Source organism: Mycetomoellerius zeteki, unplaced genomic scaffold, assembly GCF_001594055.1.
Source record: "Mycetomoellerius zeteki isolate Tzet28-1 unplaced genomic scaffold, Tzet1.0 scaffold471, whole genome shotgun sequence".
NCBI classification, from domain to species: Eukaryota; Metazoa; Arthropoda; class Insecta; order Hymenoptera; family Formicidae; genus Mycetomoellerius; species Mycetomoellerius zeteki.
In genome coordinates this window covers 507,898-535,710 of record NW_017257470.1, presented here as the reverse complement: position 1 = coordinate 535,710, position 27,813 = coordinate 507,898, and the positions used below count along the sequence as shown (strand labels likewise).

At 34.0% G+C, this 27,813-nt stretch overlaps 3 protein-coding genes across 14 annotated transcripts; 1 reads left to right on the top strand and 2 right to left on the bottom strand.

The window, feature by feature from the left end:
* Positions 1 to 188: 188 nt before the first annotated feature.
* On the bottom strand, positions 189 to 23,260 carry LOC108727207 (transmembrane protein 222). Of its 2 annotated transcripts, XM_018455224.1 has the most exons (6): positions 23,251 to 23,260; positions 13,097 to 13,106; positions 1,003 to 1,147; positions 574 to 784; positions 380 to 510; positions 189 to 295 (listed from the first exon to the last, which is right to left on the bottom strand). In XM_018455224.1, the coding sequence occupies exons 3-6, from the start codon at positions 1,131 to 1,133 to the stop codon at positions 214 to 216; spliced, it is 555 nt and encodes a 184-aa protein (XP_018310726.1). In that variant the 5' UTR covers positions 1,134 to 1,147; positions 13,097 to 13,106; positions 23,251 to 23,260; the 3' UTR covers positions 189 to 213. The 2 variants fall into 2 exon arrangements, with proteins under 2 accessions (XP_018310726.1, XP_018310725.1); XM_018455223.1 differs by lacking the exons at positions 13,097 to 13,106; positions 23,251 to 23,260 and having other exon boundaries at positions 1,003 to 1,294.
* TfIIS (RNA polymerase II elongation factor) lies at positions 4,398 to 8,200 on the bottom strand. 2 transcript variants are annotated; one of them, XM_018455220.1, is made up of 4 exons: positions 7,980 to 8,200; positions 6,466 to 6,643; positions 6,012 to 6,364; positions 4,398 to 4,800 (listed from the first exon to the last, which is right to left on the bottom strand). In XM_018455220.1, exons 1-4 carry the CDS (start codon positions 8,046 to 8,048, stop codon positions 4,465 to 4,467), a joined length of 936 nt encoding a protein of 311 aa, XP_018310722.1. In that variant the 5' UTR covers positions 8,049 to 8,200; the 3' UTR covers positions 4,398 to 4,464. The 2 variants fall into 2 exon arrangements, with proteins under 2 accessions (XP_018310722.1, XP_018310724.1); XM_018455222.1 differs by having other exon boundaries at positions 4,399 to 4,800; positions 7,969 to 8,045.
* Rbcn-3B (WD repeat-containing protein Rbcn-3B) lies at positions 10,622 to 25,755 on the top strand. 10 transcript variants are annotated; one of them, XM_018455211.1, is made up of 25 exons: positions 10,622 to 10,757; positions 11,419 to 11,596; positions 11,682 to 11,914; positions 12,002 to 12,144; positions 14,230 to 14,420; positions 14,648 to 14,793; positions 16,025 to 16,051; positions 17,271 to 17,361; positions 17,672 to 18,086; positions 18,316 to 18,536; positions 18,700 to 18,919; positions 19,139 to 19,253; positions 19,364 to 19,569; positions 19,729 to 19,866; positions 20,023 to 20,091; positions 20,747 to 20,848; positions 21,816 to 22,028; positions 22,265 to 22,529; positions 22,751 to 22,970; positions 23,118 to 23,343; positions 23,464 to 23,801; positions 24,312 to 24,635; positions 24,778 to 24,870; positions 25,082 to 25,279; positions 25,378 to 25,755. In XM_018455211.1, exons 2-25 carry the CDS (start codon positions 11,432 to 11,434, stop codon positions 25,561 to 25,563), a joined length of 4,545 nt encoding a protein of 1,514 aa, XP_018310713.1. In that variant the 5' UTR covers positions 10,622 to 10,757; positions 11,419 to 11,431; the 3' UTR covers positions 25,564 to 25,755. The 10 variants fall into 10 exon arrangements, with proteins under 10 accessions (XP_018310713.1, XP_018310715.1, XP_018310711.1 ...); XM_018455213.1 differs by having other exon boundaries at positions 10,622 to 10,785; positions 12,002 to 12,123; XM_018455209.1 differs by having other exon boundaries at positions 10,622 to 10,785.
* The last annotated feature ends 2,058 nt before the right edge of the window (positions 25,756 to 27,813 follow it).

The following is a 27,813-nucleotide window of genomic DNA, read 5'->3' as shown; positions in this document are numbered from 1 at the left end:
GTCTAAAGAGCAGAATTTTAAAAAATTCTGACAATCTTAAATATGTATAATTGAAAGTATGGTAACATGGAAAGTGAAGTTATGCATTATCTTAATTAAAACTTTTTAATTTAGAATTTAAAAAATGCTATACTGAAAAGTTCTTAATTTTAAGATGTATCACTTCTATCAAAGCAGCGATATGTATGTAATAAATATATACATAGATTTAAATTAATATACACATAAACTTAACACCAGTACAATTGTAACAAATATGCAGAAAGGTAACCAGGTCTTAAGAAAACCCAGAATACTGAAATAAACATAATAAATAATTATTAATAATAGAGATTACATATACAATTTCTTTTTATATATATATATATTTTGTTTTTACCTGACGTATTTTCCATGAAGCAACATAAGTAGTGCAAGTTTTACCATGTTCCAACTGTTTGAGTCACCATACGACATCAAATTCAAGGCTCTTGCCACATGTGAGTGGCAATTATCACAGCATAAATTATGCTGTAAGAAAGTTAATTTTGTATTGCAAGTATAAGAGCTTTTTCTATCTTCTCATTTCGTTACCATTCTAGTTTTGTAAATTTCACTAGCTTCTGCCACACCAGCATCCCATCCTTGTATGCCTCCTTTGGCTTTGATATAATCAAGCTGCCAATATTTGGTAGGTTTACCAAATGCCATGTTGTCTTCGGAAACATAATAAGGACCAGCAAAATCCCTTATTACTCCTGTTGACGTCGCAATGCCCATGTGTCCAATAAAAGGTAGAATGTATCTTGATGAAAATCAAACAGATTATATTAACTATATAAACTCCATAACTTATTTAGGGTGACTAATCTTGACTTAAGTGAAAAATTCATATACTTCACAAATTATTTTCATATTTTACAATAAATGTTAATGTATAATAATAAATATATTATTAGTCTGACAAATATCAAATACCTAGAATCGAGGTTATGATGAGAACACATTTATAAAATGACTTACGTTAGGATGGGTAACGGAGTCCAAACGATGCAGAAAGGAAATCTTTGTCTTTCTGGGTGAACATTGAGATCCATCTCGGGCGAATCATTTGACAATTCAAGAATATCTGTCAATAAATCAGGATCTCTCATAATACACTAATGCAGCGCAGGATGCACTCCAAGCCCGAAACCCAGGGCCCTTCCACCCCTATTCGTCTATTCTTGAAAACTGTCGTATACCTAAAACTATAGGAATATTCCATTGGCCATGTTCGTATATTACTGCCAGTTGACTGCCAGTACTGAAAGTCTATAGTTCCTGTTACGTATACTATACTGTACTAACAACTGGCAGTAATATACGAACACGGTCAATATACGTTATAGGCTGCGATCCACTTGATGGCTGCATTCAGCAGAACGTTTGTTTTGCAACTGTTGGAAGTTTCCTTCGCGCTAATTGGATCATACTTTTAGATCTAGAAGAATGGTCCTATCTCAGCAGACAATTATAAAACGGTTGCAAAACTGTTGAGTCTGCTGAACGCAGCCGATGCTACAAACGAAACGCTTCGAAGCGTTTGAGTGACCAATCAAAACAAAGAATTTTACGAATTAACTAATCAAAGGCTACGTTTATCTGTTCGACTTACTTACACTTTTGACATTCAGCATCTTCGCTTTCTCTCTTTTCAGCGTCAAATATATATCTATCTCATTTTAAGTGTAAAAAGTGTAAAAAAGTGTAAGCAAGTCGAACAGAGCTAATGTGTAGATGAATTGGTTAGAAAACGTCAAAAATGCCCGGTTGCTGTATTGAGAATTGCAAAAACCGCAGCGAATAAGGCTTCCGTTTATGATTTTAATTAACTCATTTTTTTTCATTGTTTATATTTTATATTATATAAGAGTTCCTTTCTTTTATGTTTTTTAAAACAAATAAAAATTGCAAAGAAAATTAATATATCTAATTTACCATTTTACTTTATAAGAGGAGTTTATTGCCGGACGGCACCTAATACATAAAACTCCTCCTAATACATAATATATACTCATACATAAGTTTGAAATAACCGCGTCATGGAGCCAAAATGGCGACAGTTCGCGGTACTTTGTCAATCTAGTGACTTTATACAGGATAAACAAGGACATCTATTGTATAGGACGCGGCCTAAATGCATGGTGTAAATGTAGCTAAAGAATGCTTCGAAGCGTTGCAGCGTCAAGTGGACCGCAGCCATATATATTATAGCAGAGAGAAATCTGAGAGGACATGAGAGAGAGAGAGAGAGAGAGAGAGACGGCCAGAGCTTTTGCTTGTACCGCAAAATATACCACCCTTTGAACTACGCAACATCCACTTTTTTACGGCTGTGTTCCAAATTTACTGTCAGCGTTGAAAATGCTACAGTTTACGTTACGTGCACTATAAATTTTCAGTGCAGACAGTCAATTTCAGAACATAACTTACGTTGAGTCCAAAAGTGGCCATTGAACGACTGCGCATCCACAGGAATGGCCAGGAATAGCATATCGAAATATCTGTTATGGAACATGTCGGAATGAATTCCGATTGGAATTATTCCATTTTTCCTAAAAAATACAATAGAAATCTAGAGAGGGAATAATTAAATAATTCCGATCGGTTAACATCTCGGGGCAGCAGAGCGACGCTTATTTCTGCCAGATTCTCTCGTTTCATGCAGAACGGCGTCAAATGAATTATTTGTGTCATTCTAACTTCATCGTTTATTATTATTAAAACAAGAATAAAATGACACAAATAGCATCTTCCCGAATACATCTCTCTTATAGCGTTTTCGGCTCGGCCGGGTTTGCACCGATCTGGGTTGGATTAATGGCGTTTTGTGCTCTCCTATTGATAGAGCGTGTAACGTCAACCAACAAGAAAGATTAATCCAACCCAGGTTGGTGCAAACCCGATCGGGCCGAAAACGCTATTAGAATAGCAGCAAGCGCTCACTCAGGCACTTAACTGTTGAATTTGAACGCAATAATATATAATTGATGTAATAATATATTATATAAAGATACATATGTAATGTTTCGCATTTTATCGGTAAAACAACGATCTCGTTGAAATTCAGATTTCACTTCAGTATCATCCCCTTAAGCTCACAAATATGCTTACAGTAATTATTGAATTACATAGAAAGGTAATTTTAAAAAATCGAATAATAGTGTTGTACTATATTGTATCTGTATATTTCAGACTTGTAGAGACAATTTATTATAGCTTATAGACATTTGAATTTCTCAGCACAGTGACAAAGTAATCTACTTATATCACACTATTATGTGTAATTGAAAACTTACAGTGATAGATTACAGTCAAAAATCACGTAGCATAATAGTAATTGCAATTAGAATAAAAGCGCATCAAGTGAAATTGTTTACGTTTGTATCTTAAAAGGTATATCTACAGTGTATTCTATGGGAAGTCATTAAAACTAATTAGCTGTCATTTTTCAATGCATATTGGGGAAGAAAAATATTTTTTTTAAATAGAGGACATTTGTCTGTTTCATTTACATATGAAGACGAGCAGAAATATTTGCATTATTTAAATAAAAAGTTTACATAAAAGTTCATAAAAACATCAAATATATCATCAATCTCGTCAATCTTATTTTCAAAATGCTATTTCGAGAAATTAAAAATACTTTATTTTTTATCAAAAGAGATGTTGGTTTTTAAATTTCTGAAATATATATTGCTAAGAATTTAGCATGTCGAAAATATATATCGTTAAGATCGACATTTAATATTTTTATAAACATTTAAATGATACAAATGTTCCCGAATCTCTACTTTCTATGTAAATAAAACTGTCACGTGTCCTATGTTAAGAAATTATTTTTCCTATTCCTTGTGTTAAAAAATGATAACTGATTCGTTTTAACAACTCCCATAGGATACTTTGTATTAGACATTCCCATTTTTGGGAAGCATTCAGATTTTCACAAAGCTCTGATTTAATTGAGCAGTTTCAATAAATACAACGCTATGGAACATATTCTTCGAGAATGTCACTATGCTTTATGAATCAATGTACAATGTACATACACTCTGCCGTTCGTCATTATTCGTACATATAGTCTGCGTAAATTACTATATATATATATAGATCAAAAGAAAATTTTCGCCATTGTTTTTGATAATAAAAAAAAATCTATAAAATTTGTGTGCAACTTACAACAGATATATAAAATCTTTATAGATAATTATTCAGTTGCAAATAATTTCATAATTTTTTGTTAAAAAAGCTAACGATATTTGAAAGATATGAAAATTATATTTGATTAATTGAAGAGAAAAGAATTTCCTTTTATAAAAAATATGCGATAATAAAAAATCGCAGTATACATCATGATGTTTAATTCAACTTATAAATATTAAATTTCAAGCTGATTAAAATATACATTTTGTCACGACATAGTATAGATCAAGAAACAATAGCTTAGCAGAACTTCCATCGATTTCCACACTCATTGCACAACACGAAAGTAGTCATCGGTTCGTCGGCTGAACGCGTTTGCACCTGGTTATACGTGCAGTTGCACTTCTTGCATTTACCACATTTGAGCAAGTCGGTTTTGGTTCCTTGCACAGTGGCAAGTTGTGCATCATTGATGGCCTCTTTCTTGAATTGCTCACGTAGTTGCTTAATCTCGTCGCTTGCCATTTCTTCTGCCGTCATTACCGCTAACCTAGCAGGCGTGATCGCACCTACCAAAAAGTTCGTCCGGAGATTAGGATTCTTCACATCACGCAAATTGGCAACTCTGCTGCGCACCTGTATTCAAATATATAAAATTATAAATATACTAACGAAATTTGATATAAATTTACACTATACACACTGTTGGCCACCAAAAAAGACACGAGATGTTAAAATATTTATATGTGAAAAATTGTTTACGATATATGGAATATATGGAATTTAGAAGTACAACTTGGTATATTTCTTATAAATATAGCTTATTTTGATATTCCATTATCCATTTTATAAATTTCAGTTCAATATGAGTTTTTTCCATTGCTGCAATTTAATTAGGCAGCAGTGTACACATAAGAAAAAAAGTTTTAAACAAAGAGTTTCTACGACCATACATGTGAACATATAATAACAAAGGAAAGAAAGCCTTTAACGGTCGAAAAGCTGTGGATCTTAACTCTCAGTTACTACACCTCAGTCACGGTTACACAACTAACACTAATGCAAATTAGAATTTTCCATTCTTTTGTCTCGTGTAATTTTGAGACAAAAAAAGCAAAAATAGCTCAATTATATGGTTTCCTGGAGTAAAATTTTTCTAAAATTTCATTGGTAATAATAAAATTAAGTAAAAACATTTTTTGTAATAAGGGAAATTAAAAGTTTCACATCTCAGGGAGATTTGAAGGGAAAAGGTAGTACTTTTATTTTTTAAATGTTGCTTCGGTTAAAATATTAATTTAAATATTTTTAGGTCGTCTGAATTTGGTGGTATTTTTTTTTTGTTAAAACAATGAAGTTATACACATATGAAAAAATTATTATTAAAAAACATAAAAATGTTGACACGATACTGATACATAAATCTAAAAAAAGTAATGAAAACATGGTAAATACAGCCAAGTCAATGGCTGACTAAAAATTTTTAAACGTGACTTTTGAACAAAATTAATAAGAGTAAGTGTTTTTTGAGGTACTTTTGTAATATTCTAGCATGCATAACGCTTTTTTCTTTAAAAATACTTTTTAAAATAATTTTTCCATGTGTGCATACATTATGATTTCATTGTTTTTACAACAAAAAATACCACCAAATCAGACGACCCTAAAAACATTTGAAATTAATATTTGACCAAAGCAACATTTTTTTCATAAAAGTACTATCTTTTCCCTTTAAAATGAGATGTAGATCAAACTCTGACCTCTATTCCGCGCGAGTGTTCTAAACATTTAGACTACAGAGGCAAAAAAAGTTTTATATATGAAATAAAATATGTTTAATTAATTACCCTATTTTTGTATCTGTTATCAGTATTTTTAAATTCTGCATAGATTGCATCTTCCAATTCTTCTGCTAACTCTTCTGGACTGGCACAACCATCGATAACTTTCCCATCAACATGTAAAGCTGCCGCTAGTAGTTCTCTACATTTTAATCTGACTGCATCTGTTGTGGTAGGAGCAGGGAAGGACGACTGTTTCCTTTGAATATCTTTGAAAGGTTTTTCTTCCTTCACTTTTACATCGACATCCATAATATCTTTTTCTTTCTTATGATCACTCTCTTCCTTTGCTTTATCTGTCTTCTCATCCTTCTTTTTTGAACTACTTGACGACGTTGAGTCTTTCTCTTTATTTGATCCTAATACCAAATAAATTACAATAGAATTAAATTATACATATAAAATTATTAATGATATTTATATGAAAATTAATTACATTTAAGTATCATTATATACATACCAGATAAAAACTTTTTCCAGTTCTTAATAAGAGTCTTCGATAAAGAAATAACTTCCTCATCCCTACTTGATTTTCTCAAGGCATTCACAGTCATTCCAATACGTGTCTTAGTCAAAAGCTCCAAGTCAACGGGTAATTTTTGAAGTATCTTAAGTAATTCCAAAGCCTGTTCTTGACCCTGATTGACCGAAATGTTAGATTTGTTTTTTATAACTGGTGTATACTTGTAAATAAAATAGATATACATTTGCAGTTTGACAAAAACAAGATAGAATATTTTAGTGCCATCAAGTACAACAACAAAGAATAGGCTTATTATAGTGTATTGTATATAAACATCAAGTATTTTTATTTTAGTATAACCTTAATATCAACATTGATATGTATCTACATCTTTTTTCAGAAATAATCATGGAAAACGAAAACAATCATATAATGAGACTATACTTTTAACGATTCAGTTTAATTAGAACAAAAATACATTTGCAAAAATAGTCTTGTAATAAAAAGTCTGAAAGAAAAGTAAATATTGAAAGATAATGAAAATTACACGATGTAAGAATCAAATTGAAGACTTTTAAGACTTGATTTTTAATTGAAATAGTATATAGAATGAGTAAGGGCGATATTTATTGTCAAATCTTATATTCAAGACCGTCTTAAGTAGAGTCTTAAAAAGTCACAAACCAATCACATTAGCGTCTTAAGACATTACTTAAGACAGTCTTAAAATAAGAACTGTCTACAAATATTGGCCTAAGAGTCACTTTTACCAACTCGATTAACTTAATCGACCGATTAGTCTATTGGAATTGGCCAATCGCCATCTGTCGTCAAACAAAATGACAAATGCAATTAGTCAATTCTAATGGATTAATGTGATGAATTCGATCACTCGCACTATACACTGGATCAGTGCATATTAAAAGCTGCTTTATATAAAATATCTCAATGTAGTGATAATTTACAGTATAATCAACTTTGACAATAAAATAATACATATATATCTTGTTAAATAACGTGACTATATCATTAGTAGATAGTTAATCGTTTAAAATATTTATATACTTTTACATTTAACTTTGTTAACTTTATATAAAGCAGCTTTTAATATACACTGATCTAGTGTAGTGCAAGTGACCGAATTCGCTATAGGTTAATCAGAGTTGGAAAAAGTGGCCCTAAGATGCCATACAACAGTGTTCCATGGATAAACAATCGGGGCCTCCATGATATTGTGGCGATCACAGGTTTGTTCTTTTTAGCTAAAGTTTTTGCACGATTCATCTTTCTTCCTTTTCTCTCCTCGTTGGAGAGAAAAGATAAACCGTGCAAGAAGTTCAGCTAAAAAGAACAGGTCCCATGTTTCGCGGCTTTTCGCGCATATCAAAATCGTATGCTCCAAATCACTGAAAGATGAAGCGCGCTTTCCTAGCGTTAAAAGACTCTTCTTAACGCACGCGCGCATCTCAACCAGTATACTGCGATCTTTATTTTACTCACTTATTACTCACCATCCCGTCACCACTCGACATTTTGTTGAGCTTTTTCTGGATACGCAACACTTCTTCCTCGGCGCTCATCGTCGTGGATCAAACGCACGGTTTGCTGCACAAAGACGGTTATAAATAGTAAAGCGTGAATGCGAACGCAATCTTAGCCACACTCACGGCCGTGCCAACCGCGTCTCGCGATTGTTGTTAACCTGCGTCCTGCGACACGAGGCGCCCCGCGCCCGTAGAGACCCTATAAAATATAGAGTCACGAAGGGGCCGACCTCGTGATTGGTCAGATTTCGAGTCCCTTTAAACGCCGCCATTTGTGGGTACTTTCGATGTGGTATTGAATCTGTGAATAGTGTGAGCAACTGTTTCGTGAGTGTAGTACAAAAAGGCGCGAACGCGAAATCGGACTATCAACTGTCAACCACGGTGAAATTATAAATAGTATTTGTTGCTATGCAGAGTACGGACATGTATCAAGTAAAACGATATTGCATTTTGTCCAAATTCTAAATTTCTTTTACCAATTTACTTATAACGTGTTTTTGAATAAAATGTAGGAATTAGAATTTTTATTGAGACTTTTGTAAATGTTTTATATACCTTTAAATATCAAAATTTAATACAATTTATTTTTTAAAAAAGTAATAAAAGTTTATATACATTTGTTACTTTGTCATCCATACATTTAAAAAAAAAATTTAATTCCAACAAAAATTTATTATGATTATAGAGAATAATTAGAAATTTTTTTTACTTTGGTTCCATCGAACTGAATGCGCATGCAACTTTTTCACTTTAAGTACTCATTTTCATTTTTTTATATTGGTGACGTTACGCGCTCTACCAATAGGAGAGCACAAAACGCCATTAATTCAACCCAGATTGGTGCAAATCCAGCTGGGCCGAAAACGCTATTAGGTAAGTAGCAAGATTATCCAATCACGTGCGCGGATTGCCAGATTTACCTAATAAGTAAATTTTATCAAAAGATGGAACAATCGGCCCTATGTCTCCTAACCTAGATCTACAATAGAGTTCTAAGCCTTAAGGTAAGCCTTTTTCACAAGCTGCTTAAACAGGCGGTTTCAGCGACAAAAAAGATCACGTGGTCAAAATTGACGAATATCAATCGCCCCTTTTGATCATGTTATCCTTTTTATCGTTGAAACAGTCGGTTTGAACAGTTCGTGAAAATTTACTTTTAAGGCCTTAAGGCCAATATTACATGCGTCCGTTTTTTGTCGTACGACAAGCTTTTCGAACCCGTTGATTGGCTGCAGAACAAACAGGTTCTCGGATCCCTTTGTTCTGCAGCCAATTAACACGCTTGAAAAATTTGTCGTACGACAAATGTAATATTAGTCTAAGGGCGAGTTCACACCTTGACGGAAAAGCAGAAAGCGGAAAAGCAGCAGCCAATCAGAACTCACGCTTATATTCGACAATTTCGGCTTTTTGTATTACTTATTACCACCGCGAGTTGTGATTGGCCATTGCTTTTCCGCTTTCTGTTTTTCCGTCAAGGTGTGAACGCGCCCTAAGAAATAGACGAATCATATCGATTATTCTTCTCGAATTCGACTGTAATTGGTCAATTTCTTACGACTTAAGGCTTAAAACACCTATAGTAGATCCGGGGTAAAAGGAAAGCAGCCAAAGTAACGTTGATGTAACCAGGCTTTAATCAGCCGATTAGTCCATTGAAATTGACCAATCGTATTTTAATACCATATTTAATCCAATTGCACCGTAGGTCTGTTCGTGTTGTTTGTACTTTTTTCACTCATCATCTTCGCTTTTTCTCTTTTCAACGCCCAAATATATCTATAGGTCTGTTCGCGTTGCTTGCACTTTTGGCACTCGGCATCTTCGCTTTCTCGCTTTTCAAGGCCAAATATATATCTATCTCATTTTAAGTGCAAAAATATTTGGGGATTTCATGCAACGCGAACAGACCTTATTTCTAAGGGCCACTGTCACCAAGCTCAGTTAACTTAAGGCCGCAGCACAGACTCTTGCATAACGCATAACGCATAGTGTATAAGCGAATCAACTAATCAGAATCTTTCCTTTCCTTCCATTCCATGGAAAAGAAGAATTTTGATTGGTCGATTCCCTTATGCACTATGCATTATGCGTTATGCAAGAGTCTGTGCTGCGGCTATTAACTGGTCAGTTAGGGCCACTGTAACCAACCTCAGTTAACTTAACTGGCCAGTTAGTCCATCGGAATTAACCAATCGCATTTGTCATTTTGTTTGAAGCAACTTTGTTTGAAGCAATTTTGTTTAACTGAGCTTGGTGACAGTGGCCCTAATGCGTGGTCTACAATAGAAGTCGTAACAATCGTAGAGTCTTAAGCCGTAAAAAATTGATCAATCACAGTCGAATATGAGAAGAATAATTAACTGTGATTGGTCAATTTTCTACGACTTAAGACCCTACGACCGCTACGACTTCTATTGTAGACCTCGCATAATAAGTTCAAAAATTTTGGGGAATTTCGAGCAACGCAAACAGACCTATAGCTCTGTGTGGCCAATTATAGGGACTTTCGTGACGAAACAGCTGATCACTCTCGATCGCACTGTCGCTATTGTCCGATCGATGGCATCGTCCTCGCCCCTCGATAGCCATGATATTTGTTGGTACTCCTTGTCACTCTTGGTACTTGATAGTGATCAGTGATCATCAGTGAATTCATCACTATCATTAGTGATGGTTGTGAGAACGCAGTAAGGATTAGGCGATTTTCAACAGACATCGCCAACTGTGACATTCCAACAGGTTGTCAGCGATACTTGATTGACTAGCGGTAATTATTCCCCTGTCTGGTTTCATACCCGCGTGATTGTTGTCAGTTCCTCGAAGATATACATAGTATATCTTATCATCAGCAGCAACAGCACCTTGTGACTTGTGACATTTTACCATGATGTAGCAGACGCCTCTAATCGCTCTCAATCAGCTCCCCTCGCAAGTCTAATGATTTCGAATAAATTCAATAAATCTGATTTCACGTTTATCAGCTTGTCGCACCAACATGTCCTGTGATTTCACCTCAATTGATTTCACCTCATCAATTTTGCGTTTGACGCATCGCGTCAAGTAGTCGTAGTTTTTAAGTCTGTCATTGTATTGCGCGTTGGATATCAATTGTGTATTTCAGCTCGGAATATAATTTACTGCTGGAAATTATCTTTCCTGCTTTGGACATTGTTCTGATTGACAGCTCAGAGTTATGTGACACTGACAGTATTATATTTTTTTTTTAAACAATTGCTCTGACATTTAATTTTCCAAACCAACTCTTTCTCATTGAATGGTATATTTACTTTCTGGTTTGTGACAAAGTTATGTTTTGGTTAGTTTGGCTGACAGAAACATTAGCATTGAGCAATAAAATATACAAAGATTTTATTTATTGCATTATGATAATTATTTTCAGATTGTCTGCAAAGATGACCGCAGGAACCAGTTTAGTGGTGCCCATAGTGCTGTGGGGACGTATAGCACCAACCCATTGTATTTCTTGCGTCTACTTGTCTCGGGATCAAAAGACTTTGGTAACAGGATGTTATGATGGACAAATATGTCTGTGGCAAGTGGATCCAGAAACATTAAAGGTATATACAGAGTCAACAAGAAAGTTGCAGAAAGCTTAATTTTTTATTCATTATTAATTTGTTAAAATCATGGTTTTTAATATAGATGACTCCGAGATGCCTACTGGTTGGACATACTGCTCCGATAATGTGTCTCAGTCGAGCCAGCGTTGTAATGGAGCAAAATTTCATCGTCAGCAGCAGCGAGAGTGGAGAAATGTGCACTTGGGATCTAGTCGATGGAAAGTGTCGCGAGGCAGTGAAGCTTAACAGCGTTCATACACAAATGTTGCCCTATGTTTCTGCAGGTGGAGAGGATGTCAGACTGTTTTGCTCTGGGTAGAAATAATATTAATATATATGTTGCAATATTAATATCGCATTTATCAAGAATACACATATATTTACATCTTTTTTTTATTTCAGATATTATCCCGAAGTTTTAGTGATGGATCCGTTCAGTTTAGAAGTGCTGTTTACCCTGAGTTCCCGCGTCAATCCAGACTGGATTAGCGCCTTGCATGTTTTGCGGCCGGCCAAACGGAAAGGTCGGTTCTACGTGCATACAAGTTAGTTACACTCCATCACACCTACGCTTTATACCATCAACAGCTACCTTCTTCAATTTCACTGCCAACAGATACTGTATAAAGAGGAATTGCAATGTAGCTTGTATAATAAATTTGTCTTTAAAGTTTAGCGCGAGAATTTGGTTTGAATCTTTTATCTATTGCTATATCTAAAACTATTTTCTTTCTATTTCTAATAGTTTATATATAGTCAATACTCAATATTTTTTACATAAATAAAAATTCAGTAATGCGCGAAACAGTATCTCTTGGTGTTTCATTATTTTATAAACTTATGTGATCCTTTTTAAAATTTTAAAGAACTTTAAGTAGAGAACTGTGGATATACCAGCGGTAAAGTTTCTCCTTTTCGATTGTATCTTCGATTGATTTTTGTGTCTGATTTGAACGAAATTAAGTTGGATAATAATTCTTATAATGATTAATGATTATACTAGTATGATTTGAAAGCAACTAATGGTATTTGAGGCACTTGTACAAATGTTTCTTTTATACTTAGGATTTTATAATCTGCTATTTTATCATTCTTTTATTAAGCAATTAACCTCAAGAAGCTTTATGTTTTGGATATAAACAGGGATTGTCTTTTTCATCAATATGTCGAGCTATTATTTTTTGATGATCTATTACTCAATTTTACGCGCGCGAGTAAAGTCATTTATATTATATCTAGTTTGATAGTAGCAGTTTTATATATCTAATATTTTTGAATTGATCACTTAATAACAGTTACATTGTTGCAGCATGTTAATGAAACCGGACACATATGTCAGCGCTAATGCGTTGGCAGTCGAGGCTGTATCACTTCTTTCGTTTATTTTTTTTTTTTCTTAATCATGATTCACACATCTCTTTGCACATTATCAAACAATATAATCATTAGTCTATTAACTAACTCGTTTCATTTTTCTTCTTTTTATATTAACATAGTATCAATGAAACTATCCTGCTACTCATATATGAATGTCATCTATTTATGCACATTGCATTTCATTACACTTTCATAACACTTTCACCTGGTGTACTATGTTTCTATCTTTATTCGTAAGTATATATATATATGTGTGTGTATGTATATATATACATATATATGTATGTGTATATATATGTATATAATATTATAATATAATCTATATATGCGGCAACATTTAAGTTACACGCTCTATGTTATCGATAAATTTAATCTCCCGTACCATTGCAACAATTAAAAATAAATAGTTAAAAATATATAGTTTTAAATCATATTGAATACTTCTTCAAACTGATCAAAAAAATTATTTAATAATTAAAGAATATTTTTTCTATCCCTTTTTCTATTTTATAATTTATAAGAGAGTTTTGGATGAAATGCTAGTGTTTACAGCTTTACATGTAATTTGCTCTAAAATTAATTTCTAATTTTTTTATAACACTATTTATATTTATGTAGTAGTTACGCTAGAATGTTAATTGATAACCAACATTTTCTTATTAATTGTATGTGGACTCATAAAAATTATCATTATACGCATAAAGTCAGACTAATCGCAAACAAAGGCTTTGAAGTAAATATTAAGAATAGAACGGACAGTTCGCGAAAAACGCAAATATCTTATCAATATTCATTAAACGTAATTGTACATATTAATACTCTTTTAATCATTACAATAAGATTTTGCTTAGTCAAGTCAAATAAATCAAGTACACATAATTTTTCTGCATAACTGGAATTAAGCATGACTTCGTTGTAATTTAATGCGTGTCGCTTTCTACTCCATGAAAACATCTGGCATGCACGCGTAATACGTATACAGAATTATTACCGCTTCACGAAGATCACATTATACCTATGTAGAATAACGTTATCTTTAATCACCTGTGACACTACTTTAGCTGCTTTATTCAATCTGACAAATATTGATTTGTCAATTAATTATATTGATTAATTGAAGCTGGCAAATTTTTTATTATTAGCGAACAACAAAACTGTTCGAGTAATCCTAACGAAATATTCTGTCGCTTAAATTGCTACAATGCTCTCCTAGATTTATTTAACGCGCAACAGGCGCTTCCATTCGTTTAAAGACGACGTCGTGTTGGCTCTGACGACAACGGGTACAGTCAAGGTGTGGACGCTTTTGGGACACGAGAATCGGAACAGCGAGCCTTTATACGAGCACGAAAGCAAACAGATCCGCTGCTTAAATGCGCTTGCGATGACTTGCTGCCCCTATAATCAGAGAACAGTGCTGATTGTATGCTCTAAGTATTGGCAGGTAATTACTATTGTACTTGCCATCAAATATATATAATTAGAAAGTTTTATTATAAAAATTAAATTAGATTAGAGATTAGATCAGATCAGATCAGATCAGATTAAATAATTTCAAGAATAAAATTTCAACATCAAAACGATTTTTAAAACGTTTTATGTTAATTGGCATCTAATGTAATCAAAAGCTGCCTTGATACTGCGACATATATCATTGGAATAATTTTATAGATATTTGATGCCGGTGATTTCTCGGTTCTTTGCTCGATAACTGCCCCACGTGGCGAACGTTGGATGGCAGGTGATTTCTTGGCGGCTGATAGGGTCATCCTGTGGAGCGATGAAGGTCATGGATATTTATATAAACTTCCAGCAAAGTACGTACTGTTTAATACAACGTACACGATGAATTTCTACAGTAAATGCCACTGTTTGTCGAGTATATTCTAGAAATATTTTTTAAATATTTTATTTTCTTCTCCCTGGTTGATAGTAACGTTGCTCGACAAACGAATTAATTCTCTCTCTTATACCCTCAATTTAATATTTTCAATTGAGTGACATAACGTAACAATTCGATACGCGAATATTGAATTTTATTGATTAGCACATCCCTTTATTGCTTCTAGGATTCTGGTACAACTTGACAGGTAGTTTATTTCCGCGTATATATAAGTATTAAAATTCTTTTGCAAATAATATCTAACAATATTTTTGTGTGAAAAAAAGAGTTGTATTAATAGTTTAGTAGCATGATCATGGTTACTAAAGTGCACTTTATTGACTTATGAAGCAGTTTATAGCGATTAACAAATGCTGAAATAGCGATTTAAATAGCTAAATACTTCATCGTAATTTACATGATACATCTTTGAGAAAAAATTTCGTAGATATTTTACAGATGTTATTTTAATCTTTAATACTTTATGTATATGTGAATAATAAGTGACATCAAAAAAGATCGCCAAAATTACTCTTGAATTTCTAGCATATATTTAACTGTGTTAGACGCGTTAACTCGGAAATAAGTTCTCCACTTTCAATTATAAGGCTGAATGCTGTAGAAGCACTCGCTGGCAATGCACACATTCGATATTTTATTTTTTATCTTGTTTGTAACCATTTATCATGCGCCTACATATTCAGAGTCACATTACCGTTTACTAAAATCCCGCACATTTAATAACCCAATTTCATGAAATAAAAGAAATAATGCATCCTTTGTCTTCATTATCCCATTTGACTTCTATACGACATATAAAGATATTTCGAATGTAATCATTAACATTAAAGTAATTATTAACACAAGTTGATATTGAAAAAGTGATTAATAAGTATCAATAGCATAATAAACTTGAACAATGATCAATTATTAATTAAATAATTCTTTTATGTATTTTATTCTTCCATATGAAAATAATTATCGAGTTCCTCTTTGGGGGAGTTTTGTGGGATTCGGGGTAATTTAGCATTCGGCTGAACATAGCACAGAACACAACTTTCGTCCACGTACATGAATTAACAATTAACACAATGATACATTTTACGGTGATGTCTTTTTCATATTATTCACATCTACTGCATTCTACGCGGGATCTGGTGTTCTAGCAAGCTGAAGGGCAAGGCTCTCAGCAGGTAACCCGCATTATCACTTGTACATGTTCTTCATACTGTTCTCTCTTTTAATCTTTATTTTCTTCTTCGTCTCTTTATGTTATTCTTTTTTGTCGTCATTCTCCTTCATCCTTCTCTTGTGTTCGTAAATAATAATTCGCTTTTGGTCATTCTTCTTTAGGACAAGGTGGTAATAAATTTAGCAAAATAGTATCGTGAATTGAATTATTCGTATTGATGTCACTGGTAAAGTTACAGTGTACAAATTCATCAAACTTCACATATTGTTTTAACAAGTTATATTACATTATCAATGACGCCTAAACACCCGATGGTATTTTCATCTTTTCTCATTTTCTCATTTTTATAATGAATATCAGGAATTCTTATTTACATACAAGCCTTTACATACAAACTCGTACGTATTCGTTTGTATACTTTCGTTATACGTTCTACAGTATAGTACACGAAACACGCGTGTAATCCATCATTATCATTGACAATCCTTTCGCAATTCAAACAGATAATATAGATGAGGTGAAAGATACGCGAAAGAAGGTAAATGCGAGGAAGAATTATGTATTGCCATATTTCATTACTTATGTTCTCATATTCTGTTTGCTTTAAGTTGCTTTGCACTGTTATTATTAACTGTGCGATTAATATTAATGTAATAACGACGTGACACAAAGGTAATTCATTTAAAAAAAAAATAGAATTTTTTCAAGAGCAAAATATTTCAGTATTTAAAAAATCAGTGCAAGCTTATAATCCGAAAATAAATGGAAGGAGATATGTATTGTATTTTTAAGTTTATCATTTTTTTCTTTCTAGCATAAAAATAATTCTGACTATTTTAATTTTAAAATATTAATATCAGAAATATGTGTTCCAAATTTTGACCTTTTTTATTTCTACCTTTGTGTATCGTTTATGTTTATAATGATCTAAAAATGCTGTTGCTTTGAAAAGACGTTTACTTGCAGCGTTTGCTTGCTAGTAAACCTAGTCAGCAAATAGACACGCATATTTAAAGTTGCAATATGAAGCTTATGCAATGTGAAAAGATAATTACTATTCTTGGACACGTTTTCGAATATGTATCTCGAATATATAAAAGATTTAAATGCTATGTTGCACTTAGCAATATTCTCTTAACCATATAGAAAACAATGTCCACATGAATAGTGTTTTATTTAGATATAGAGAAAATAATGAATTTTCTTTTCACAATATACAGTAGCGTCGCGGATAACAAGGACTTTCACACCGCCAGTGCAGAGTATGATCAGCCATATCTGTACTGTACATTAACGCAACCTGGAGATAAGGTAAGAAACATTTTTTCCATCTTATATTAATAATAACATTCGTGTATAATATTCGTGTATTCTTGATAATTTTATTAGACGCATCTTTTGATATTTCATGTTGAATTTATAAAACTATATAGTTTCTTCTTTTATTCCTCAAAGTTTTTTTTGTCTTAGAAATTTTTGATTCTAAAGATTGTTAGTCATAGAATGCTTCGTACATAACGTTCCCGATTTGTTGGATTCTTTGCTCTCACTTTTCTCGATTTCTTCTAATTTTGTTTACATATTTTCTAACATACACGGATTTTCATCTTCCGTGCTTTAGCCTCTTTCCTGCCCGCCAGCCATGCGACTAGTTACCGTGCAGCGACAGAACAAGACCCTAAAATATCTGTTACGCGGGGACAGCGAAGGTGTCGTTATCCTGTGGACAGTACCGGAGGTGACAACGCAACAACTCGCTCAAATCTGTCAGAACGATGGATCATCACCACCAGCATTGTCACCGACTGTGAAGACGAGCCTCACCGCTGCCTGGGACGCAATGAAGCCGCCTCCTGTAGGGATACTTGATCAGTTGGACACTGGCGATGGTCACGGCATCAAGCTCACCGCTTGCATTTACCTGCCGCAGCAAAGTCGGCTGGTTGTTGGTCGTGAGGATGGTAGTATCATTATTGTCCCGGCGACGCAAACTGTAATGCTTCAGCTACTCCACGGCAATCATCAGCAATATGATGGTACCGTATTTTTATTATTTCTTTGATAAAATTTATTTTAAGTATCGATAATGATGTGAATCTAACAATAAGTTATATACTTATTGTTTCACAATACTTGTACAATAAATCAACACAACACAATATAAAAATAATAAAAATTCAAAAATAAACTGTTTAAAATGTAATAACATCATACGCTGCAACTGACTTTGATTAGAATTTTTTTGATTGTCCTTTATATATTCAGATTGGCCACCACATCAAGTTTTGCTGGGTCATTCGGGACGAGTAAATTGTCTACTTTATCCTCATGGCGCAGCACCTCGTTACGATCGCACTCATCTCGTTTCCGGTTCCGTGGACTTCGCTGTCTGCCTCTGGGATTTATATGCCGGCACATTGATCCATCGGTTTTGCGTTCATGCCGGTGAAATCACGCAACTGATGGTGCCGCCCGATAATTGCAGTGTACGGTTATTTGTTTATTTTTACCATAAGAATTTACAATGACTAAGTATTATAATTTAATTAATTTTAAATTGCTTCAATCGAGTGTTGATCCATAAGAAATATCTGCTAAAATTTGCTAAAAATTGATTGATGTTTAATTTACGTATTCTTATTTATGCAGCCTAGGATACAAAAATGCGTCTGCAGTGTTGCATCGGACCACAGTGTTACACTGCTCTCATTGGCGGAGAGGAAATGTGTTGTGCTTGCTTCGCGACATCTTTTTCCAGTTGTAACTATCAAATGGAGACCATTAGATGATTTCATGATAGTCGGATGTTCAGACGGTGCTGTATATGTTTGGCAAATGGAAACTGGTCACTTGGATCGTGTACTGCACGGTTTGTTTACTCCATACTTATTGATTTCAATTACTGAATATTTTTCATATTTTTTTAATCTTTCAATTCTTAGGATTCTTTAATTTTTACTTCTTCAGAGTTTTGAAAATACTTATTATGTTACACTCTGTCTTATGTTCTGTTACTATATTTTAAAAATTGTATGTAAAATTCACGCGCGCACGCGAGAACAGTGAATTGTATATTTTTTTCTTCTAGGCATTATTGCGGAAGAGGTGCTCTATGCTTGTGACGAGAACACTATAGCGGCAGCCGGCGGATCCGCCACCGGCGGTGAGCTGGGACTAGCTAATCCTGCCGTGCATTTTTTTAGGTAAATGAAATCTTGCAGCATGAATGGTGAGAATCTTGCGTGTTCTTCAGCGAAGTAAATCCTCCGGGATAACGTGCTCCGTTACAGTCCATTCGATTTTTACTTCTCAGGGGCTTGCGCCATCGGAACTTATCGGCTATCAGACACGCGACGCAAAGAGGGCTGCATCAATTGCAACAGCTTCATGGTGGACATGGTCCCGACCATGGAAGTCAAATAAAAGCCAAAGGTTCGCCGCTGATGATTCAGGGATTCAGAAGTAACCCGAAGGATCCGGAAAGTCATATTCTATTTTTCGACATAGAAGCGCTGATAGGTATGTAATCATTATATTTCAATACTATCATTTCTTTTAGAAAAATTGGACTCTTTTCTATCTGTGTAATTCTTTTATTCGTTTATAATCTTTGCACTGTATACTAGTCTATATTATAGTACCAGTTGTGATAATAATTCAATTCTTTTTCCGCTGCAGTACAATTACTCAGCGATGAGTATGGTGCCATGTCGCCTGGTTCCTTAGAAGCACAAGGACTTATTTCCGCCGCCGAATATCAAAAAGTTGCAGCACTCACTCAGTCCGCTAGTCCCGATGCTCACAAAAAAATTGTTGGTAAGGATCTTATCATGTTACTCTGAATTATTAAATTATGATAAAATATGTTATATTTTAAAATATAACTATTGTAGATAGGTACATCATTTCTTCGCAGTTGTATCTGTTTAAGAATAAGTATTGAAGCTTCTCTATTAATCTATCCTTTTGTAGACTTTTTCGGTCGTGTCAAGGATAAGGCGGGTGATGTTGAGCGAATATTGAAGGAGAAGGATCGTCATGGTATCGTGTTTTCTTACTGTTAACTTCTTATTGTTCTAGTTGTCAATTTTCTTCAAATACACGTTTTAATTCACTGTTTACTTATTTTTTCATCGTAGCATCTTCAAATTTTTAGTTCTCACATCGTTGAATCTTTCCTAATTCAAGTAATTATGAATTTTTCATAGTAAATTTGGTCACTATACTAAATTAATACATACTAAAAGCTACTATACTTAAAATTAATGAAGTTAATCGCATATAATTTTTTAAACAATTAAATACTTGGTAATGCTATATTGTCATATTATTTAACAAAATGCGTATATTTATTTATATTATCGAAGTTGGGATTATGTCATTGCTTTCAGATATTTTTATATGTAGTAGCTTTTAGTATGCACTAATCCAATGGTGAGAATATATAATGATCTAATTTTCTAATTTACCATCACTCTTTTTTAAATCTAATTCAAATGTAATCGCGTCAAATTTGAGATTTCTCTTTTTTTTTCTTTAATAGGGGTAGTAGTATTATAGTAATGTTTCTCATTTTTCTTTAGTGGGGATAGTATTAATGTTTTTTTATAGACTGGTTCAGTTCAATCATCGGTAGATATTTTCTTGCAATATCTTTCGATTATCGTGCTATCTAAAGACAGATTTCTTTCTGTAGGTATATTGGCTAAGATGAAGGAGGGTGCGGAGAATGTGCATACTAAATTACAGGCCAAAGCGGAAAGCGTCGGCCTCAAGCCGTCGACATTTGACGGCAAAGGTTAGACATGTATCTTTGACAACGACAAGTTTTTATAGTTTATGATTACAGTGTGTCTCGCACGAATTTATTTTGTATTTTAGAGTATTTTCCTATTTACACTTTCTGATTCTCACGTTAATAAATAGAAGTCATAGTTAATTTCTCCAAAGCACAAATAATCCCCTTATCATCGGTCCCTACATACTCTACAATAGGCCTGTTCTTTTTGGCTGAACTTTTGCACCAATTCATCTTTCTTTCTCTCCTTTCCTTCTGGAGAGAAAAGGAAGAAAAATGAACTGGTGCCAAAGTTCAGCCAAAAAGAACAAGCCTATTATGTTCTTAACAATTCACATTATGTTTTTAACAATTCCATCAGGTTACTAAACGCCAAGTCGGGAATCATCAAACAAGGAGATGGATATCATTATTACTAAGATAAAGCTTTAATTTTATAGATATGCACGCTTATAAAGGCCTGCAAACAGCATTTAATATATATCTTCACGAGTTTTTTTTTTTTTATCACTTGCTTCTCTTTGATTTAGTATAATTGATTATGATGTGTCTCTCTCCATTCAAAGATTATAAACAGGGTGTCTGGTAATCTCATCGTACGCTTGCATTTGAATTTGGTGGTAGGCTGAGAGATGTGTTCATTCGATCTTTAATAATTAATTTCTCGTTAATTATTTCGAAAATCACAAAATGGTACAGAGGACTTTCGACTCGGTTTAGTTGGCTCTACTTTTCCACAAGAATAATCCGGTTTTTATCAGACACCTTGTATATTAACTATTTATGCGCGTGTGTGTGTTAACAGTGAGTATATTTTAGGAATTGTATTTAATGAATTTTTATCATTATATTTATATATTTATTCTTTTATTATAATCTTGTTTTTCAGTTGCATAACATCATAGCTGTTTTTGCTGTTTTGCTAAATATTTTAAAAAATTATTGCACTATTTATTTGATTTTGCAGGCGACAGTTGGAATAACAGCGACGCGGCAAAGAACAATTTAAAGCGAAACGGTGCGTTCAGTGAGCCAAATGCGACAATGGAAGTAGCGCAGTTGCTTTTGAGTCTTCTGCACGCCTGGGGCATGGATCCAGACTTGGACAGAGTTTGCGAAGGAAAGTTGGGTTTACTGCGGCCTATGGTTCCTGTTTCATTCGGGGTACTATCCAAAGGAGGTCTGTCTTAATGTAAAATCGTACAATGTATATTACTTAAAAATAAACCATCCGCTACAATTTATTACATGTAGCCATGGTTTTAAAACACATTTGAAAAAGATTTGTTAGTCTAGTCTCTATTCATTTACATTATATGTACAAATAATAATTATTCTTTGTCTAATGTAAAATATGTTTAAAATAAAATAGTATTAAACAACTTTTTTGTCAAAAAAATATCATATATATTGCAGGTTATATGTCATTGTTATTACCAACTTGGCAGACGCAACTCGAGCCAGTCGGTGAACCTGCAACTCAATTGGAGCAACGCTTGCCCGCTGAACTAGTTAGGCAAGAGAGGCTCACTAGAGCATTTACAGCGAGAGCACATTGGGAATTATCGACAACCTTAACGAGTAATCATTTACTGGCAGTAGTCGCTTTATCAAATACTTTAATGTCGATGAACAATGCAACGTTTGTACCTGAGCAAGAACGAAACCGCAAGATGCATAGGTAAATTAATATATATTTGTGTGTGTGTGTGATATAAAATAATTAAACAATCAATAACACTAGAATGCAAGAATGCAGTTAATCATTCCTAATTATTGTATTTTTATTTCAATATAATCTATAACACTTTTATAAAAAAAGAAATTTACATCTAAATGTACATAAAGAGATATATGAAAATAAAGTTTGGAAAATAAATTTTATAAAACCGATTTTTAAAGGCCGGGTAATAGAGCTGCAGTAAACTGGAATAAGACAGAGGAGGAAAATGAGGAAATGTACACAGTACAACAAGCACAGATCAAGCAGGGTTGGTCTCTCCTAGCTACCTTACATTGTGTATTGTTGCCTGATAAAGTTGCGGCACAGGGTGGCGTGAAGACCTTTAAACGTCCACAAGTAGAGATGATGGCACGAAGGTGGCAACATCAGTGCGTGGAGGTTTGTTGCTAAATCATTAGAAGATATTCTTAATTTTACTCAAAACTAATCATTCGTAGTATTTAAATTAATAAGTTATTGAAAATTGAAATTATTGCTTGTCTTATTTTTGAAATATGTATATTGCATTCTTTGATGATATTCCAGATTCGAGAAGCAGCGCAGGCTTTATTGCTTGCTGAGTTAGGTAGAATGGGCTCAAAGGGTCGCAAAGCGCTTGTTGATAACTGGTCACAGTATTTGCCGATGTACAGTACTCAGGAGCCAATCGCGCCGCAACCGCAGAGCCAAACTTCACCGGCAGCCGGAAGTCCAGTGCCACCTTCTGAGTCGCAACAAGAGGAAGAAGATGAAGAAGAGGAGTTAGCCGAAGGTAAGTCCATTAGTGAAATTTTCAATCCAAATAAATAGTAGGGAAAATGGATTGTATGTATGTGCGTGCATATACAGAATGAATTTAAAGTAAATAATTTGTGTAATCTTTCTTGAGTAGAGCTAAGTATAGCTAGAAAACCATCGAGCGTGGCGGAATTGAAACAAAAACAAACCACAGCGGTAGTGCTGCTGGGCGTGATAGGGGCTGAATTTGGTCAGGATGTAACTACAACAAACCAAAGAAGAGATAACGAGCAAAGACGAAAGAGCTCAATTGTAGAAGGCTTTGGCATAGGAAATAATAATCTCGCCAGACATACTAGCATGGCGCTCACTCATTTATTGCACGCGCCTCATTCTCCGAAGTTACCGTTGCACACGGCGTTACGAAGAGCCGCGATTGATCTTATTGGCAGAGGATTCACCGTATGGGAACCTTACCTCGATGTATCTAAGGTGAAAAGTATTCTGAAAAAATATTTTATTATAATATCTCAGTCTTTATAAATTTACATTTTATTTTGTGCTGCTGTTTAAATAAATTTTGCTAAGATAAAGATAATGTTACTATTGTAAGTAGACTAAATCGAATGAGATATTGGTCTGGTTTTTACCAAAATCTTCATAATTCAGTCCCTCTTTTGATGCAGATTAAATTTAATATGCCGTTTTTACTGGAACTAGAGACCTTATGAATCAAAGTGGGAATAAAATGAGCGCAATCAAACATATTTCCATCAATTTAAATTTGATTCTACATTAGGTGCTTCGGTAGAAACTAGACTACTAAACTATTGCGTAAAAGAATTTACTAAATGCATAATAAAATCTCTTTTTGTATCCATTATATCAAATATGAATGTGTATATTAAAACGCGCGTGCTCGCGAGCGCCGAGACAATACTGTGTCTCTTGATTATCTATTATTTTTAATGATGAAATTGTTAACCCTGTTTGTTATTATAGGTTCTGTTAGGCCTATTGGAAATGTGCTGTGATGCAGACAAATTGGTACCGAGTCTGACATACGGCCTTCCTCTTACGCCGCAAGCCGACACTTGTCGCACAGCACGTCATGCTTTAACACTAATTGCTACCGCCAGACCAGCCGCTTTCATCACTACGATGGCTCGCGAAGTAGCCAGATTTAATACTCTCCAACAGAATGCCCAGACCTTAAATGTTAATCTGGGTGCAAGTGTTTTGACCAGGGCAAAGCCAGAGATTCTCAGGATTGTCGAACAACTAATTGACAAGATGCAGAGTGAGATGAGCGATCTTCTTGTAGAGGTATTAATCTAGTTTTGTTTTAAGAACAAAGCTAATTATTACGAAAATAGAATTTAGTCTACACGACACGTTTTATATATTTACAAAACAGCAATAACATATCTATATTTATTAATTTGTATTTAATTAATTACGTTTACAGGTAATGGACATTATTTTACATTGCCTTGACCCAGGTCATCTCAAAATGAAGCCTTTGAACGAAGTATTTCCAGCAGTGTGTAGATTTAATCAGGTAAGTCTTCCCTTCTCTCCCATAATTAAGATTTTTAAAAATTGTTATTTATTGTGATTTAATTTTATAAGTTGTAATTTCATGAGTAAGATTTTATCGTTTATTAAAAATTTATCAAGCTATAAAATGATCTTTTATTATTTTGAATATTTAGATCTATATTTCACGTAATATAAACCGCTTTATTTTTATAAATTTTTTACATTAACAGGTCAGTCATTGTCCAGCAACACGTAGGATAGCGGTTGGTGGTCGCGGAGGTCAACTAGCATTATACGAATTGCGAGGTAACGTCAAATGTCAAACCGTCTCGGCTCACTCGGCACCAGTCACCGCATTAGCGTTTTCACCAGAAGGGAAATTTCTTGTCAGTTACTCTTGCTCTGAGAATAAACTATGTTTCTGGCAGGTAAGTGTGAAGAGATTTTAATAATTAACACATTAAGATGTGTTTTGCTGGTTTATCTTAAAAACGCTGGCTTGATCGATTATTACACGATTTTCCAGCAAACCAGTAGCGGCATGTTCGGCCTGGGCAATTCGCAGACTCGCTGCGTCAAGTCCTATAGTACTGCGCCCATCAACGACGTGGCCCGATTAAATCCTATGCGCTTGGCACGGCTGATTTGGATCAACAATCGTACGGTTACCTTAATGCTCGCCGACGGTTCAGAAACGCGCTTCAATGTTTGAACGTCACGCGAGATCAATCTGGAGTTACCAACGGCTTTGTTCGGCAAGCGAAAGCAGCTTGCTCGTCATTTAGCGTTGACTGCATCGATTGAGCTTGGTTTATACAATGTTCTCTTTGTTAGCAGACTTTTTACAGGAATACTAAAGATAATTAATAATAGCGCAAACACTATTTTCATTTTCAAGTTAAAGAATACTATATTTTATTGGTAGATTTACTCAGAAGAGATTAAACATTTTAATAAATAGAAAATAAGCGATATGCCACACACGTATATGACTCAAAAAGTATACTAATTTAAAGAGAACACTATATATATAAATCAGGCTTCAGCGCTAACTATTTAGAATTAAATTTTCCTTCCTTGTGTTTCTAACATTGAGAAAGATAAAAATATAATTTTAGGAGTTGGCTAATCGAAGCTGTCGGCGCGATTTTAGTCGAAATAATTTATGTGCAAACCAGGAGTGCTGTCGCTGATTTCGGTGCACTCATTGGTACTTAATTGATAATACTAGTATTAAATAATTGGATTTTACGGTATTTCAATGTATGTACATCATCAGTATGTATGGCTGTCCGGGTCCAATTTCGTCGAGGACATTCTCCTCTCTATTAAATAAAGTCAGGGCTAGGCAGCCTTGTACTTGGCGCTAAATGCGCGATGAAAGTATGGATCATCGGCAACAGTTTCCTATTTAAGTTATGCGATGTTAGAGAGATTATGTAACGCGAATTTGTTCCTGTTACTTCGATTTTTTAGCTGGCGTAACTATGAATTAATTGCGTAGCTATGAATAATAATCCGCTATTGTTTTGTAAAATATAAGTCAAGTTATTTTTGAAGTATCTTCTCTATTATATTTTGGAGTATTTCCATAATATGTTTTCATTCTGACCATTTGGTTTGAATGATTGAAAATTTAAAAATCACTGTTGAAAACAAAATATGAGAAACAATCATTGAATTCCCTAGAAAATTTAGTTATTTAGTAGGGAATTTTGAGAATTAATGATATATTTTTTATTTGTAGTTGACTTGTCAAATAATCTTATCATACGATAAAGATGAAATTAATATTATATTTGTACATTTATAAGTTTATTAGACGCGACGCAAGTAGTTAATGAATTTATAAAATTTTTTTTAAAATGGCGAAGAATCTTGGAAATTTTCGATCCAATAATAGTAATCGGTTGGTACTGGTGACAAATTGGACAAAACTATCGGGGAGATTATTGACTATTGGCTCTCGCACTAGGACACAGCAACACTTGTCGCGCAGCGGAAGTTGGCGTGGTAGCCAATAGCTTTTCCATAAAAGCCATATATGTAATACTACTATATTGTGCTAACGCAGCCTCTTTTTGGGAGTGAGTATTTTTGCACAGCTTTTAATTAGCGTTAGCAATATAGGAGTATTACATATATGATAAAAGCGAAAGAATAGGTTTGTCGCGACGCATGCTCCAACGTGCTCCAACATGCTCCTATCATAGCTCCTTTTCACTCTACCAAGCGCGTTGTGGAGTGAGTAGGAGCTATTATGGTAGGAGCATATTGGAACATGGAGCATGCGACGCGAACAAACCTAATGATTGACTACTATGCGTCAACTTTCGCCGCGTGGTAGTGTTGCCTTACTTTGTGTAAGTACGAAAATATAAGGAACTATTTCCTAATCTGGGGTAGCGATCCTCTAGTAAAGATAAGAGAACGTCTGCAAGCTGCGGATTGGTCGCTATTCGGGGGGATACTTCCGTTTCGAAAAATGCGCTCCTACAATTAATAGGTCTGTTCTTTTTCGAAAAATTCTGAACTAGTGCAATAAGAGTGAAACAAAATATACCTGTCTTACTCTAACTTATTGCACCAGTGTATGTACACCTATTCAAACTTGGGATAGAAAAAGAACAGATGTAATGCATATCACACAATAAGTGCACATTTTTTTATGTGCCATAGTCTTAAATTTTATTATCGTTTTTCGATATTAAAATTTGCATTTTATTTTAAATTTTGTCTGAAAAATAATAGGGATTTTTTAAATATGCTCGAACTGTTCGATTACATAGCTAATATTTTCTGCCCGATTAATGATTAAACAATTTTTAATTCGCGTATGTACGTTTTAGATTAACTTCGAAAGAATTTATATTTTATTATTATTAATTTAATTATATTTTGTTATATATATTATATTAATAACATTTATACGTATATAAATCATTAAATCAAATTTCTTTTT